The sequence below is a fragment of the Pholis gunnellus genome, assembly GCF_910591455.1.
Source record: "Pholis gunnellus genome assembly, chromosome: 22".
In the NCBI taxonomy this organism is placed as follows: domain Eukaryota; kingdom Metazoa; phylum Chordata; class Actinopteri; order Perciformes; family Pholidae; genus Pholis; species Pholis gunnellus.
This window is the reverse complement of record NC_136549.1, coordinates 5,223,961-5,238,244: the sequence shown is the minus strand read 5'-3', so window position 1 is coordinate 5,238,244 and position 14,284 is coordinate 5,223,961. Positions and strand designations below refer to the sequence as shown.

The following is a 14,284-nucleotide window of genomic DNA, read 5'->3' as shown; positions in this document are numbered from 1 at the left end:
TTATTGTAGGAGAAATGTCGATCATAAACTGTGTTGCACATTCCATTTGTGAAAATATAACATATAACCTGAAGTAATCCCAGTACTAGCTCAGAAAGATCAACAATGATATTGTCGGTATAATTGACAATCTCATCTGTGTTTTCTTTTTGTCAGTCAAGGATTTGAACCACCCTTTACATCTTTTAATGACCAACTCATCAGATCATTCTTTAAAACATCCACCTTGTTGACAACTGAGAGCTAATGTTCTCCACGCGTGCACTGCCTCACCATGTTTTGCCGTATTACATGTTTATGAGTAGGGCTCTTGTAGTCAGGGACTGCCACTTTAGTACGAGTGAAGCTTGTAGTGAGAGTATCAGGTGTCTGGCTGACACACATCCTCATATCGCTTCATCATTCAGTCATACTCACTCATGCCAATACACAGGGGATCGTTCGAAATGGGCTGAAGCATAGTTTTGTTCCATATTCATAAGCGTAAACCAGTCTCTTGCTCCACCGGTTTTCCATTTACTCCGGCATCGAAGACAGGTGTGTGAATGTGTGACGCCGTAGCGGAGCATTGCTGGAAAACTGCATGCCTGTTGACCTTTCCTTACATGAATAAAACATCCGTACAAATGTCTTGACGCCGCCGCAGTCACCTAGGCCTTTAATGTCAGGTCTCTGCAGCCTCCCGGGGAAATCTGATAAAGCAGAAAGAGTGCAGATGGGTGGAATAATGCAGTGATTCAGCTGTGAGCTTCATGCATGGCCAGTCCCCGCAGCGGCGGAGTCCAGTCCCCATCCGCTGGGCTCTTAAAGCCTCTCTGCTCCTGGCTCTCGGCATGTACCCCTCGTTCCACCGCCTTCCTCCAGTGACTCATAGCCGCCGTTTAGTCCACCGCTAGTCCACCGCTGCTTGAGAGACGTGGAACTTGCCAGCAGGACCCAAAATGTCCATCATAAGCTAGCGGCTGCCATTATAGCTCCATGACAAGGATGCATCGGTGGTAGCTTCACTTGAACCACATGTTGAAAAACGACGTAATCGGTTCAAAAATGGCAATTATCAACTTTTCACTCGTTTAATATTCTTGCCGGTTCACCTAACTATGAATGTAATAACCTTTTAACATGATGATGTGTTGATGATTCTGTGATTTGTAACCTGTTCATTTGGAGAATTTTCATGCCTTTTTTTACAGAAAGTAGAGATAAATTCCAACAAATGAAGGAGAGTCTGAGCCTTGGTCTTGGGACACCCTGGCAGCTACTGTATACTTCTACTAACACGGAACAAATTAATAAAAGTTCCTGCTGTTGCATGATTAATACCAGGTCCAGTTGATCTTCTTTAGAGCTTTTTACCAGCGTTATGAGAAGCTAAAGATAATCCAAGAGTTCGAGCTTTCTCCTTGCATGGTCCTCAGTTTGACTACTTTCCTATTAACGTTCTCTGTGCCTCTTCACTCACTCAACCTGCTCCGACACAGTGGTTGGCTTGGAGGTGTAATCCATCCCTTTAGAAAAAGGAACTTGGCTTGCTCGCTCCTGTGAGTGCGGCTTCACTTAGTGTTTCAAAGACACTTTTACTTAACAGTCACATCAGGATGCATCGACCGACTCACCTCAATAAAGGGCGACTGTTGTCGAAGTCGGTCCATCTGGTTTTGTGGTTACACTTTTTCTAAATCTGGACGTGGAGAGTAGGAACGTGTGAGACAGCGAGAGACAGCACGGGGAGGAAATACACTCGACATACATTTATAATGTACTTCAAAAGGTATTTTTGTATATGTTTCTAATGCATCTTAATGCATTTCCACTCTTTGATTATGCAGTGCTAATGCATAAAAGTACATTCAAAATCCATTTCAATCAGAGTTTCCCTATTTTAGGCCAAAGAAATCTCCCAAATGCATTTTCCTTTTTCAAATGGAAATTCTGTTCTTGAAAGCTCTCTAAAATCACATTGAAACAACAGGTGATCCTTTGGTTTCTGTGTGTGTGGGTGTGTGTGTGTGTGTGTGTTGCGGTGGTTTGCCAAGGGCAAATTAGATTAAAATCCGTCACAGTGTGATGTTAATGAAGCCATTATTGACGCCACAGTCAACTCCATTCTTCACTCTTTCCCCTTTCGCTCACTTTCATTCATTTCTCTCATCAGTCTTCCCTCCTTTGTGCGAACGTGAATCATCAAATACACTGAATTTAGTGTGAGTGAACGCTGGGAAACCAGGCTTTAAATAAGCTCCTAAATGTATTGGTGTGTTGTTCTATATCATTATGTATTCGTCTTTGTTTTCATACATTTTATTTTTGTGAAAACTTTCTTCTTTCTCTTTACTCTCTCTTCCCTGCTGTCTTCTTTCTTAAGTCCTTGTTACTTTTCACCATCCATTAATATTACACAGACATAAAAGCGGATAGAAAGCTACAAGTGTCAGTCATAATTGTCACTTTATGATATATTGGTCTAGTATTTGTCATTCCTGTCAGTACAGAGGGGCACAATAGGACTCATGTGCCCTAGACTCAATTTATCATTTCCATTACTTACACATTCCAATTTCTTACTTCCAAAATGTGTTTTCTTTTAAAGAAGCACTCTTAACTTCCCAAGGTGAACAATGACCCTCCATATCTATTAATCACCAAGACATGGGCCTCTGCTCAGACCTTTAATGACCCATAGGTAGTCAGTTTTTAGCTCTCCATGCATATATATTTCACTTTTAGCATCAGTCTCTTTTGGGAAAGAAGCGAAAGTGAGTTAAACAAGTGTGAAGCGCAACTAAATCCCCCCGGAGGCTGCATCTGTGCATCTGTGTTGAATATTCATCATGCAGATTTACAGATGATACGGAGGGGTTTTGTTTTCAACATGGATGCGCTGCGTTTCGTGTTCAACAACACATAGTTTTATGAAATGAGCGAATTTTGAACGTTTTAATCCCAGCTGTTGTAAACAATAGGATTACACTGTGTTCGACCGTGCCGCATGGAAAGACCTAATGCAGTAGATATGCCGGTAATTGTCCATGACCTAAATCTGACTCATCACGGGGCTTTCATCTCCTCGCAGGATAGGTGTTTGTTATTTTTCTGTGTGCAGCGAAAGATCAATAGAGGGCAGCTCAGCAACAAGCTTTGTCAGATTACATATGTTGTGCCTGTCTGTACCACTTCTGACCCCGCTGATCACATGAAATAGGCCATCTGGTTTGCACTTTAAGTGCTTTACAGTATTACTATTAATACCCGTCGCATGCGTGTAGGCTTCATATCTGGCTGCAAAAAGCCTCATTTTCATATTCCACGCGTGACGTGCAATGTTTGGAGTATGTGTCACTTTAATGGGAATTCAATCTGGGCAGGCGTGTTAATGTTGGGATACTTTTGGGGGGACAACTTTCCCACCAGCAGGCAACACTTGATGATGTTGCTGACAGAGATGCACCATATGAGTGTTTTATTATACAGACGGAAGAGAGACTTAGAAATAGCACGAGGGAGAGAGAGAGTTGTGCATCGATGAGGGCAAAGACTGAGATTTCATAAACTGGCCAACCCCCCAAAAAACCAGAGAATACAGGCAATAAGACGTGAGGCCTCGGCAGGAGGAATGGTCGACCTGATCTGAACACTCAGTGTGTCTTAAAGTTAACGTGTGCCGCAAGCATTTTATCCAAACGTGAGGTTTAGGCTAACGATATTTCTGTATGTTAAGCTAAAGCATTTTGACTGTATGCAGCTTGTGCTATCGTGGAATGTGGATAAATCAGTGCCTTCGCAGAACATTAGCTTGCTAACAGCTAACTTCATCGTTCATCATCGTTTTGGTCATCAGCTGCTCCCCCTGGTGGACCTACGGTGCTAAAATCATCCTTTGACATGCTGGAATCTGATGTTCTTAGCTAGCTACAGGCATTTTGTTAGCGTTTCACCCCTTTTGTTGCTTATTGTGGTGCCGACGTCATACATCATTGTATCCTCTACTCTCCCTGTGTGAAAATAACTACTATGAAAAACATAGGTTTCTGTGAGTGTGTGTGTTGAGAAAAATGATGTTAATGGTGTAGGTTTCCTGCTGCACTCGATATTTGTACCCTGTGTGTGCGTGTTTCTTCTTGGGGCACCAAAGGTTAGTGTTCAGTTTCTGCTACCAGGCGGAAACCTGTGTGTGTGTGCTGCACACAAATCATTGTGCACCATTGAATAAAAGCTCTGTGGCTGTAGAGGGAATCAAGTTGCTACATGTGCAGCAGCAGCTGAAAGAATGCCCTGAACTGTCAATGACTCAGAATCAGGCGGCAACGCCGAAGTGTCTTAAAAAATGTTTTCACATTTGTTCTACTCTCCAGCAGAGGGCAACACAGTTTCATCAGAATGACATCATACATAACGGTGTCACATTTGAGTCGGTCTATTTCCGGGCAGGCTAGGTAGTCATAGTGAAACGTAACCACTGAATGACAGGAAAATCCTGTCGCTCATCACATGGCAGCTGGTCATGGTGTCACCTGTCTGTCTGCGCATTTGTGTGTGTTTTTTGGAAATGCAAAACGACACTAAGAACCTTTCTTTCATTCTCTCGTCTGTAGTTGCAGCAGCAGAGCCGCTGGTCCGAGGCCTGAGGAAACTCCCCGAAGACATCGACTGGTCGTACTCAGGTGTGTAGCCGCCGTTTGCTGCTTTTCTGATTTCCATTTGCAATTTTAGAAGATATTCAACTGATGTGTGGGTGGTGACATGGATAGTGTGCCACCTGGATAACAGGGATTTGACAGGAAGTGGATTTTTTAACCGGCAAATTATTTATACTAAAGTTATAATACAATTTACAGCTTGTATCTGTAAGCACTAGTATAAGTGGTGTTAGCGTCTTAATATTTAAGTCATCTGTTACCGGGGCATCTTACAGGTACTGTACTTAGTGACCAACGGTGTAAATCAGCCAATCAGATCTAAGAGATGTGTACAAATTTAAGTTTTTTATTAAAATGACATAACATTTCCTCCATACATATCTATATATCATACATCAATAATGAAACTAATATAGGAATAATAAAACATAAGCATTAGAGCAACACGGTGCGGTACACTTGCAAACACACAGGAACTAATTGAAGACTCCATTGATCAACCATCAATTTCCAGTTTCGATTGGAAAGTCCCACAGATCAAGTTTCCCTCTGCTTACTTTTCAAAATCATACAGACATTTCCTTAAACAGACAACAGACGACAGTTCCATCAGACTGGTAAATATCAGTATGTATATCACACGATTCAAAGGAATTATCTGTTAATGTCTACCGTGAGACAGCCTTGATCTGCTCAGACCATATGGTTAGACGGCATCAGCTAACTCAGCGCGAAGCCCCCGCCATGCTAAGCTGTGGTCCAACAGAAACAAAGAGTGGACACAGACGGACCGCAATGGTCCCAGAGGGGGAGATTAGCTACTTAATGGTCGGGGGGGGAATTAGGAGGAACGATCAGGCTCAACAGGTCATCAGTGGGCTAAATGCAGAGCTATTGAACTTATCAACCTGCTGGTGATAATCGACACAGGACTGCAGTGCTTGGAACATTTTCGACTTGGATGTTTGGTTTATGTGCAGTGAAATGATGAGGCTTTAATGGTAGATGAATCGTCATCATACAGATTACTTGTGTTTCTGTAAGTGAAAACTACGAGTCAAAATAAATACCGTAGCACACACGTTGTCAGCTGTTTGTTGCCGTAGAATGTATATAAGAAGCGGGCGTAGTCACCGTGACATCACCCATTTCTTTGTTGACTGTCGTTTTGAAGCCTCGAGTTCGGCATTTAGGCCTTCGCCATCGTGGTTTGTGGCCCTCACCATCAAGCGCCCAGGAAGATCGTCGAAATTTGAAACAAATTTTACACGGTGGCCTTCAATTTTCCGGGCATGTCACGTGCCATGGGGCCCAAAAATACTTTTTATTCCATAGACTTACATTGGGAAATAGACTGTAAAGCGGATTATTTATTTTTGAGGTAAATCAACTGAATAAGACATTTTCCGGCGGCCAAAATGTGACAATTAACTTTCATGAACCGAAAACACACCATGAAAGGGTTAAAGTTCTCAGACGAAAACACGGACAACACCCAGACCGGACAACGCCGTAGTAACGACCTGTCAATCACATGAAGCCCGCTCTACAGCATACCCTGATTTATGGTCTATTTGACTGTAAATGGACCATAATTTACTAAATGAACATCATGCTGTATTGAAGATTGAAGATTTGAAACTAGCGATTGAGACCATAAACTCCTGTTTACAATGTTTACTGAGGTAATAAATCAAGAGAGAAGTAGAGTCATTTTCTCATAGACTTTTATACAAGGACATTAGAAAGAAAGTTTAAAGCACTCGTGCATTGGCTTCACTTTTCAGACTCAGAGGTTGCTGCCTGTTCAAACACTTCAACGTTCTTGAAAATTGAATAAAATACAAAATATGTTTGTTGATAAAATGGATAATGAAACCCCAAACAGAATCAAATCATTGCAACATAACCAATTTGTTGAACTACAACAAAAGCATCCGCATTAACTTATGAATCACGTTTAATACGAAACCTGGCCCTGAGCCATGTTTTAGGCACTGGAACGATAGCCAGTGTCACACACCAGTACAGCCTCAAGGTTTTATTTGTCCAACTTGATTCAACTCGTATTTGTCAAACGAGCATGAATATCAATAGATGCACATGTATTTTCATCTTGAAGATTGTTCCCTCTGTCAAATCTTGACAATCAATTCCCAGGCAGGAACGTACACCCAGCCTGCCAAAGTGTAATAGGTTTTTCTTTGTGTGATACACTGAAATGATCAGGGTGATGAAAAAGCCTGTCAGCAATGGAAAAGAAGCGGAGACGCCCCCCCCCCCCCTTCTTTTCCCTCCTTGCTTTCCTTACTTCCATTTGTATTCCTACTTTTTGTCTCTTGACCTGTCTTTCTTCCTCTGATTCTTTCTTTCCTGCTCCACACTTCTCGTTTCCCTCTCCGTTGGGTTTTGAAGTTCATCATCCCAACTGAAGGCGACTCGGTGGCAGTTCACTTACATCCACTGTAACCGGAGCCGCGTGTGCACACGTGTGCGTGCACAACCTTGTTTTTCTGACCGGCTCTCTGTTTCTGTGCCTTGTGCTGTGCACTGAGTCGTGAGTAAAATCATTAACATGTGAAAGAAACACACTTCATTGTGAGGCACTGTGCACAGCTTTTTAGTTGGGTCAGAAGTAGGGGAGGGTGGGGGTGGGGGTGGGGGGGTGGGGGGGGCAAATGGAAATAAAAGGAAAAGGTGGGCAGGAGAGTGAGAGAGTGAGTGAAGGAGGGTTGAGGAGAAAGAAGAACTCAGCTGAAAGGAAGAGAGAGGCAGAGGAGGGAAGAGTAACATTAGGCAACAATACACATTTTCATTTTTCATCAAACAAACCATGGTTGTTTGGTTTGATTTTTATACAAAAAGTTTACATTTCTAAATTACTGAAATTACATACATAGGTTTTTTGCTTAGTGAGGAATTACCAGTCCAGGCTTTCTTTTTTTTTTTTTACCACAATAAGCCAGTCTGTTCTGTGTTCTGTCATCCACGCACGGTTAAGAAATATTAGTTTTTCAAATTAGAGACTAGATTTGTACGCGGATTCAGTAACAAACACAAGATATAAAGTCAAAAGTGATTCAAGTTTTTCAATTCAAATTATCAGGAAATAAATTGTATTTCATTATTCATTAATCTTGGCATTAGTAGTTTTGGGGGGTTAAACGATGAGCTTCAGCAATCGAGTTACTTGAGTGCCCAGAGGAATAATTTCAACCCTAATCCAAGTCCGACATTTACGCTCTTTTTGGTTCTGTTTTGGTCTCCACCCACTCCTGAGGGAAATGCTAAATGCTCCACTATGTTCACCAGCTAGTTGCTAACTTCTATCTGTTTGGCGCTGAAAGACACTAAAGTGCTCTGTATAGCTTAGAGGAACTGCACAGTTCTGTGGAAATCTTTCATGGGTTCGTCACTGCAAGAGACCCTTTTCATTTCATCCTTTGTGAATACAAATATATATATTAAAGCAGCTTTAAAAAAGACTATATTTATTTGATTTAAGTTTGGATTTGATGCAGATTTAAATGATATAAATCTCATCAGTTACGTCTGTGGCAGCTTGGTTTCTTCATTTCTTTTTAAGCCCTTGATAGCATTAAAATGTATTTATAAGTATTAACATTAAACATGCAGCTACACTGAGTATGTTTGTGCACGACAGCATCCTTCCTCCTCCTCCTCATCCTCCATGTTGTTCTCGCCATTCCTCTGTGCTTTGTCTCCAAGGGGTCCCTGAGATCCTCCTGCCTGGAGGACACCCCCAGGGCCCCATCTGTTATGTGTGCGTTTGTGTGCAAGTGGGTGTTTGGGTGAAATTGTGCGCTCTGATAAACCAGTTTCTTCTTCCAGGGAAATGCAATGGGATGCAATACATTTTTCAAAAGTTACTGTAAAAAAAACAAGACTACGAGTTCCTATATAAATATTATAGTGACTATACTACACTGGTTTTTGTATTGAAACATTATATTTCTTTGTAAACTATCAGAACAGCTGAAATATCATGTTATACTGTGCATAGAAGATGGACCTTAATTGTTTCCTATTGTTAGAGCAGCAATGACGGAGAAAGACAAACGGAATGTGAAAGAATACTGGATTCATTAATAATTCATTAACCTTTTTCCTCTATCTCTGTGTCGGTGTCTCTGCCCAAAATGACATTCCCCTACAACTACACTGCGTTTAGAGGGAAACCTATTCTCTCCTGGACTACGGTCGCAGTTTTAAACACGTGACTAACGCTGCATATAGAAACATAGCAAAAATACTTGGTTAGGTTAAGAAAAACGTCACGATTTGGCTCAAAGTAAGAACGGTTGTTACGTTGTTTAAGTTCAGGATGTAAATCAAAATATGTTAACGTATGCTTTCAATTAGACTCGAGACACGAACAGCAGCCCCCCTGGGTGAAATTTACGCAGACTATGATTGGAAACGTATTTGTGATCCGTCAAAAAACGAACGTAATTAGAGAGAAAATACGTTTCCATTTAAACTTAATTGACAATACAGTTTTGTTGGATGTAAATGTAATTTTTCGGAGACCAGGCTGCTCTGCCTCCCTCTCCCTCTCTGTGTCTGTCTCCTCTCTCTTCCTGATCCAACTAAGTCTTACCCTGGGGCGATGCAGGCTTCAATACTCCCCTGTTGCTTTATCTGTGGAACACACACACACACACACACAGACACACAGATTTGTGAAATGAAGACTTCCTGTCCACATAAGTTCATAACATTCTGTTCTAAAACCATTTCTGCCTGTTCTAAACGACCTGATTGATGAGAGGAGTGCACCGTGTTCACATTAGGAATCCGATCACACTCTCGGTTAAATAGTGCAGCCCAGAAAAACGTCATGTATCTGGCCGTCATTAGTGCAGCAGAATCATTGGGGTTGGACTAATAAGGACAGCATGAGAGGCTGCGTGACGGCTCCATCTCTCCAAACCCCAGAAGAGTTCTTTATGTAAAACGTCCACGTATCACGGCGATGCTAATTTTGGATCAGTTTGCGGGTACGAACGCTCATCTTACATTCATTCATTCGCTGGTATGTAAATATTAAGTGTGACTGTCACCAATGTAAAAAAAAAAAAAAAATGAAGAAGGTTGTGTTGTCCAGACCAACATTAGCACTGCATGAAAAAACTAAAACGCAGCCATCTCATTTATTTCAACAAAATAAATCCGTGGAAGCAGGCTCAGCACACTGCGTTGCCCATCATATATGTAAGAGCAGATTCCGGGTGGATGACTTTGTCACGTGAACATCTTGTCGTTGAGATACAGGATTATTATTATTAGTTATGTGGTAACTTTCACAGCCTCATCGTATTGCACTCCGCTGCGCAGTGTTCTTTTTGTGTCCGTTAAGCCTTCAAACCCGTGGATTGATTACTCGAGGTGGCCTTTCTGGATCATGTGTTATCTTCTCCGCGGTACCTAAAGCAACAGCCCCCTCCCCACACAGACCCATTATTTATTTATATTGACGCAGTGCTATTTTTTTTATACATATAAAGGCCAGCTTAAGTCTTTCTGTCACCTATGTGATGAAAGGACTACCAACCAATGTATGCATACTGTATGAAAAGTAGCCTACTTACAGATGATTAGTATAATCCTGACAGTGAGGAAATACGGTAGAGATGTAACTAAACCTTTAAAGCTGCTCCAATCAGTGTTTTTATATAGAACCCCTTTTCTGTCAAACATTATGACGTATTTCTGCAGAATAATTCTCTGAACACGTTCGTTTAGTGTGAGTTTAGTTCATGTGAGTTTAGTTGGCTTGTTTTTTAAATAATGGCTGAGAAAATATGAGTGCCTCAATATGTACAGTACCTTACTCTCCAGGACTAAGAGTGTATTTTGGGAAAGTTAACATTAACTAATGCCATCCCTCTAATAGTTTAGCCTTCACCGATATTGTCGCTCGCTAGAGCATCGAATACCATTTTATCAACCCAACTGTATCCGATATTGATTCTGTTCTATTTTGCCTCCAGCTAACACGGGGTATAATCATGACATCATCTGTGGCTCTCATTGTTTTGGTTCACTCTCTCCACTGATGATCTTTGGTTCCACCAATAGCAGGCAAATGTTTTCAGCTAATACGCTCTGATAAAGCTACTGTGTGCTACCTACCAATCAACTATAGCTGACATATTTAGCGACTAGCTGGTGAACATTGTAGTCAACATAATCATTTGAGAAAACAAGATACCAGTCTTCGTCCTGTAGTGTGGTGTACAGTAGCAAGCAGTTTGTTCGATTGGCACTTTGTCTCTGATAATTGGTTGGAAGAGCCTAAACCTAAATGTATTTAGGTCCATGTAAGTACGCATCACCATGTCTTTGTTGTTTTAACTATCATCATTTTCTTTCGAGGGTCTTAGCGTCCCCTGAGGGTCTGAAAGCTGCTGTAGAGGCTTTTCCACTACAACGAGAAGCCCTGATTCCAGTTGTCGGTCTCTAAACCAGCTGGCTGTTCGTCCTCTCTCATGTCATGTTGTCCGTTGTCTCTTTTTCCGTGTACATGCATGTGTTCACCACCCGCTGTGATCTCAAGTTCTCTCTTAGTCACCGAATACTTGAGGCTGGCTTCTCTTCTGCTCCAGTTGTTGCTGAGTCTGTGTGGCTGCTCGCTGAGCCTTGTGGGAGACGTGAGGTAACGATGCCGAGGTGCGTACGTGGCGTCCCTTTATTCACAAACTCGCTCTCTCTGTCCCCCGCTCTCGTTCCTTGTTTCTTGCTCGCACCACCATGAGGCTGGGTTAATGAGTTCAGTGGCAGCGTGAGCGGTAACTGTGGACTGTGATGATTTCGGTTCCAAAACTTCCTACGGCGCGCTGTTGACGATGTCTTATCTGTATTCCATGTAAGCATATGCAGGAGTAATCTCATTGCTGTGAGTAATTTTAAACTGGTTATGAAACAGCCTCAGTGTAATACTAATGCCTCTATATATGTTACAAGAGTATATGATGACAAAAGTTAACCCGATCATCAGTAAGAAAATCGACTATTTCTATATATTTTGTTATTCTTAATGCTTGCCACTGGTGCCACCGGGTCTCTCAGCGGGGCCTCCAGCAGCCACCAGCCCACCGTGGACAGACTCAGATCCCCTTTTGCTCTCACCTTCGACCTGCAGTCAGCGTTTCGGTGGGAGGTGGCTGCTGGAGGCCCCTCCCACCGGTGCCGACACCACACTCCTGAAGGCCTATAGCCGTATCGCTGGGCCCGATGGCGGGAATAGAGGCTTCCAGAACCAGGACTGCGCAGGCCAGACTGTCGGACCCTGCTGCAGTAAAATAAAGGTTTACTAAAGGGACTCTGGCGCTCGGAAACTTTAACACTTTTGTCCTTTTGGAACCGCCAGAATTCACACAAAATGTTAATCCCCATGGTAGCTTTAATTTAGTTTTGTCATAATTTCAGTTTTATATTCTAGCTAACCTTCACTGGGAATGTTTAGATAAACAGTAAATCAGTTCAGAGAGCCAGTCTGCCATTGTTTAATATTTAATATTTATTTCATGCAGAGAGTCTCGTCCCGGGCGGCTCTCGCTCCAGAGACCTTTTTCATATTCACACGTCTAGACGGAGCCGTCAGAGATCACATAAACGACATAAGGGGGCTGTGATTCATACCCCAAGTTTTTTTTTTTTTCTTGTGCTTTTTGAATAATCTGACAGGTCTGATTGCCGGATACGCTGGCTGCAGATGTGTGTGGCAGTCCATCATTAACATAGTAGATCTCGCTGGATGAATGATGTGTGTGTGTGTGTGTGTGTGTGTGTGTGTGTGTGTGTGTGTGTGTGTGTGTGTGTGTGTGTATAGTCCTCTCTCTGCCATTCATAATGGATTAATTTAGTAGCTTAGATCTTGTCAGCCTTAGGCTCACTCTTTTATGTCAGTCAGTCAGTCAGTCAGTCAGTGTGTGTGTGTGTGTGTGTGTGTGTGTGTGTGTGTGTGTGTGTGTGCGCGCCCATGAATGCAGTCATAGGCATTGATTCTGCAGAATAAAAATGACTGAAGTCTCTTCTCACACAAAAGAACAATTCTTATTTCTCTGCTCAGGCTTCAGCTGCGTTGTAATCAAAGAGTTTTACTGCAAACTGAGATACTGATTGAAACGCCTGACACCAGCTAAGACAGAGCAATCCTCTCTCATAGTAAATATACCATTGAGTACTGAGGATTCAGAAAAGAAGGAGATTTGTTGCATCTATATATATATATATAGATGCAACAAATCTCAATTTCACATTAGTCACACGCTGGCCCACTGACCAATCACGGCGCACCTTAATGCAGACGCACTTAGCAGGTACCTCGGTAGCATCTGCATGTCAAACTAAAGATCTGATTGGTTGAAGACTGTGCCAATCAACAATATCGTCCCCATTTACTTAAACTGCAAAGTCTACCTAGAGCACCCCAGGCCTCTCTCCTTACAGGCCAGAGAAGGCTTAGCTGGCCCTGACGGCCCACCACTGATATAGACACACTATTAAAAAAATAAACCTTACAGAAAAGGTGTTGCACAGACAGATATGCTGTTTGTAGCATTATCTGTCAACTGAAGTGTGGTCGCGTTCATCTCATGCCAGTATTTTGGTGTTTGTTTGTTTTTACAAAGAATGATCTCATCAGACATGTGACCTCGTTATTTAGCAAAGATAGCAATAAAGTACACTACTGGCGTTGGACGTGTTGGTCATGTGACCCGGCGTTGCAGGTCCTATAACTGTCCCTCGAAAATCTCCCAAAATCTGAGCTGGTCACTCTCATAAGACCTTCGTTGTAAGACCATCACATTAGCAATGGCTGCATTCCATTTAGCTGTGCCAGTGTGCATGGCCTTTAGCTAAGACCATTAATAACACCTGTGCCTCTCCTGCTGTGACGGGCCAATATGTCCGCAGTGAAAAGGGTCTATGATGGAGGCTGCTCTAGGCTTCCTTGTTTGTGTTCACACTAATGAACTAATTAGTGGTGTAATTGTGATTGGTTGAGCAGGATTTGGTTTGCCATTCTAAACTGAACACCTTTGAGGTTTTAACATGTATTAGGATTAAATTGCTTTTCTGTTATCTTCTATATGCTAAATGATTGATTAGTCAATAAAAAAATAAAATAAAGAAACAATAGATCACTGGATACATTCACAAAATAGTACATGTAGAACCTTTTAGCAAATGGAAGGAGGTCAAACCATTCAACTGCTTGTGGTTAATCCTGCCATCCAGACAATAACGCCGGCTCAAAAGCACCGCTGTGTGTTCAACTTAACCAGCAGCCCCCTTTTTCTTTTAATATTTGATACATATTCTGCTATTTTTGCCAGCAGTGATGCAAACAGGAGCACACGGTCCCCTCCAAAAAATCAAGCCCTACATTATTCAATTTAATAACCCTGCATGTTTTCTGAACAGTTAGCTCGCTCAGCAGGGCAGAACCTTTTCACAGAGGGTGAAATCATCTCTCTCTCTGTGTGTGTGTGTGTGTGTGTGTGTGTGTGTGTGTGTGTGTGTGTGTGTGTGTGTGTGTGTGTGTGTGTGTGTGCCATCCAAGGGAGCTAATTGGTGGATGCAGAAACAGAGAGACGCACATGTTTGTGTGTGTCCCT

General features: G+C 42.2%; 1 protein-coding gene across 1 annotated transcript in view; it reads left to right on the top strand.

The window, feature by feature from the left end:
* Positions 1 to 14,284, top strand: part of ptprz1b (protein tyrosine phosphatase receptor type Z1b) — a gene marked incomplete at both ends in the record, with an annotated part of 53,752 nt that overhangs the window by 14,714 nt on the left and 24,754 nt on the right. Inside the window, one exon of the mRNA XM_079183672.1 lies at positions 4,593 to 4,661. Coding sequence (XP_079039798.1) covers positions 4,593 to 4,661 — 69 coding nt within the window. The remainder of the gene's footprint in view (positions 1 to 4,592; positions 4,662 to 14,284) is intronic.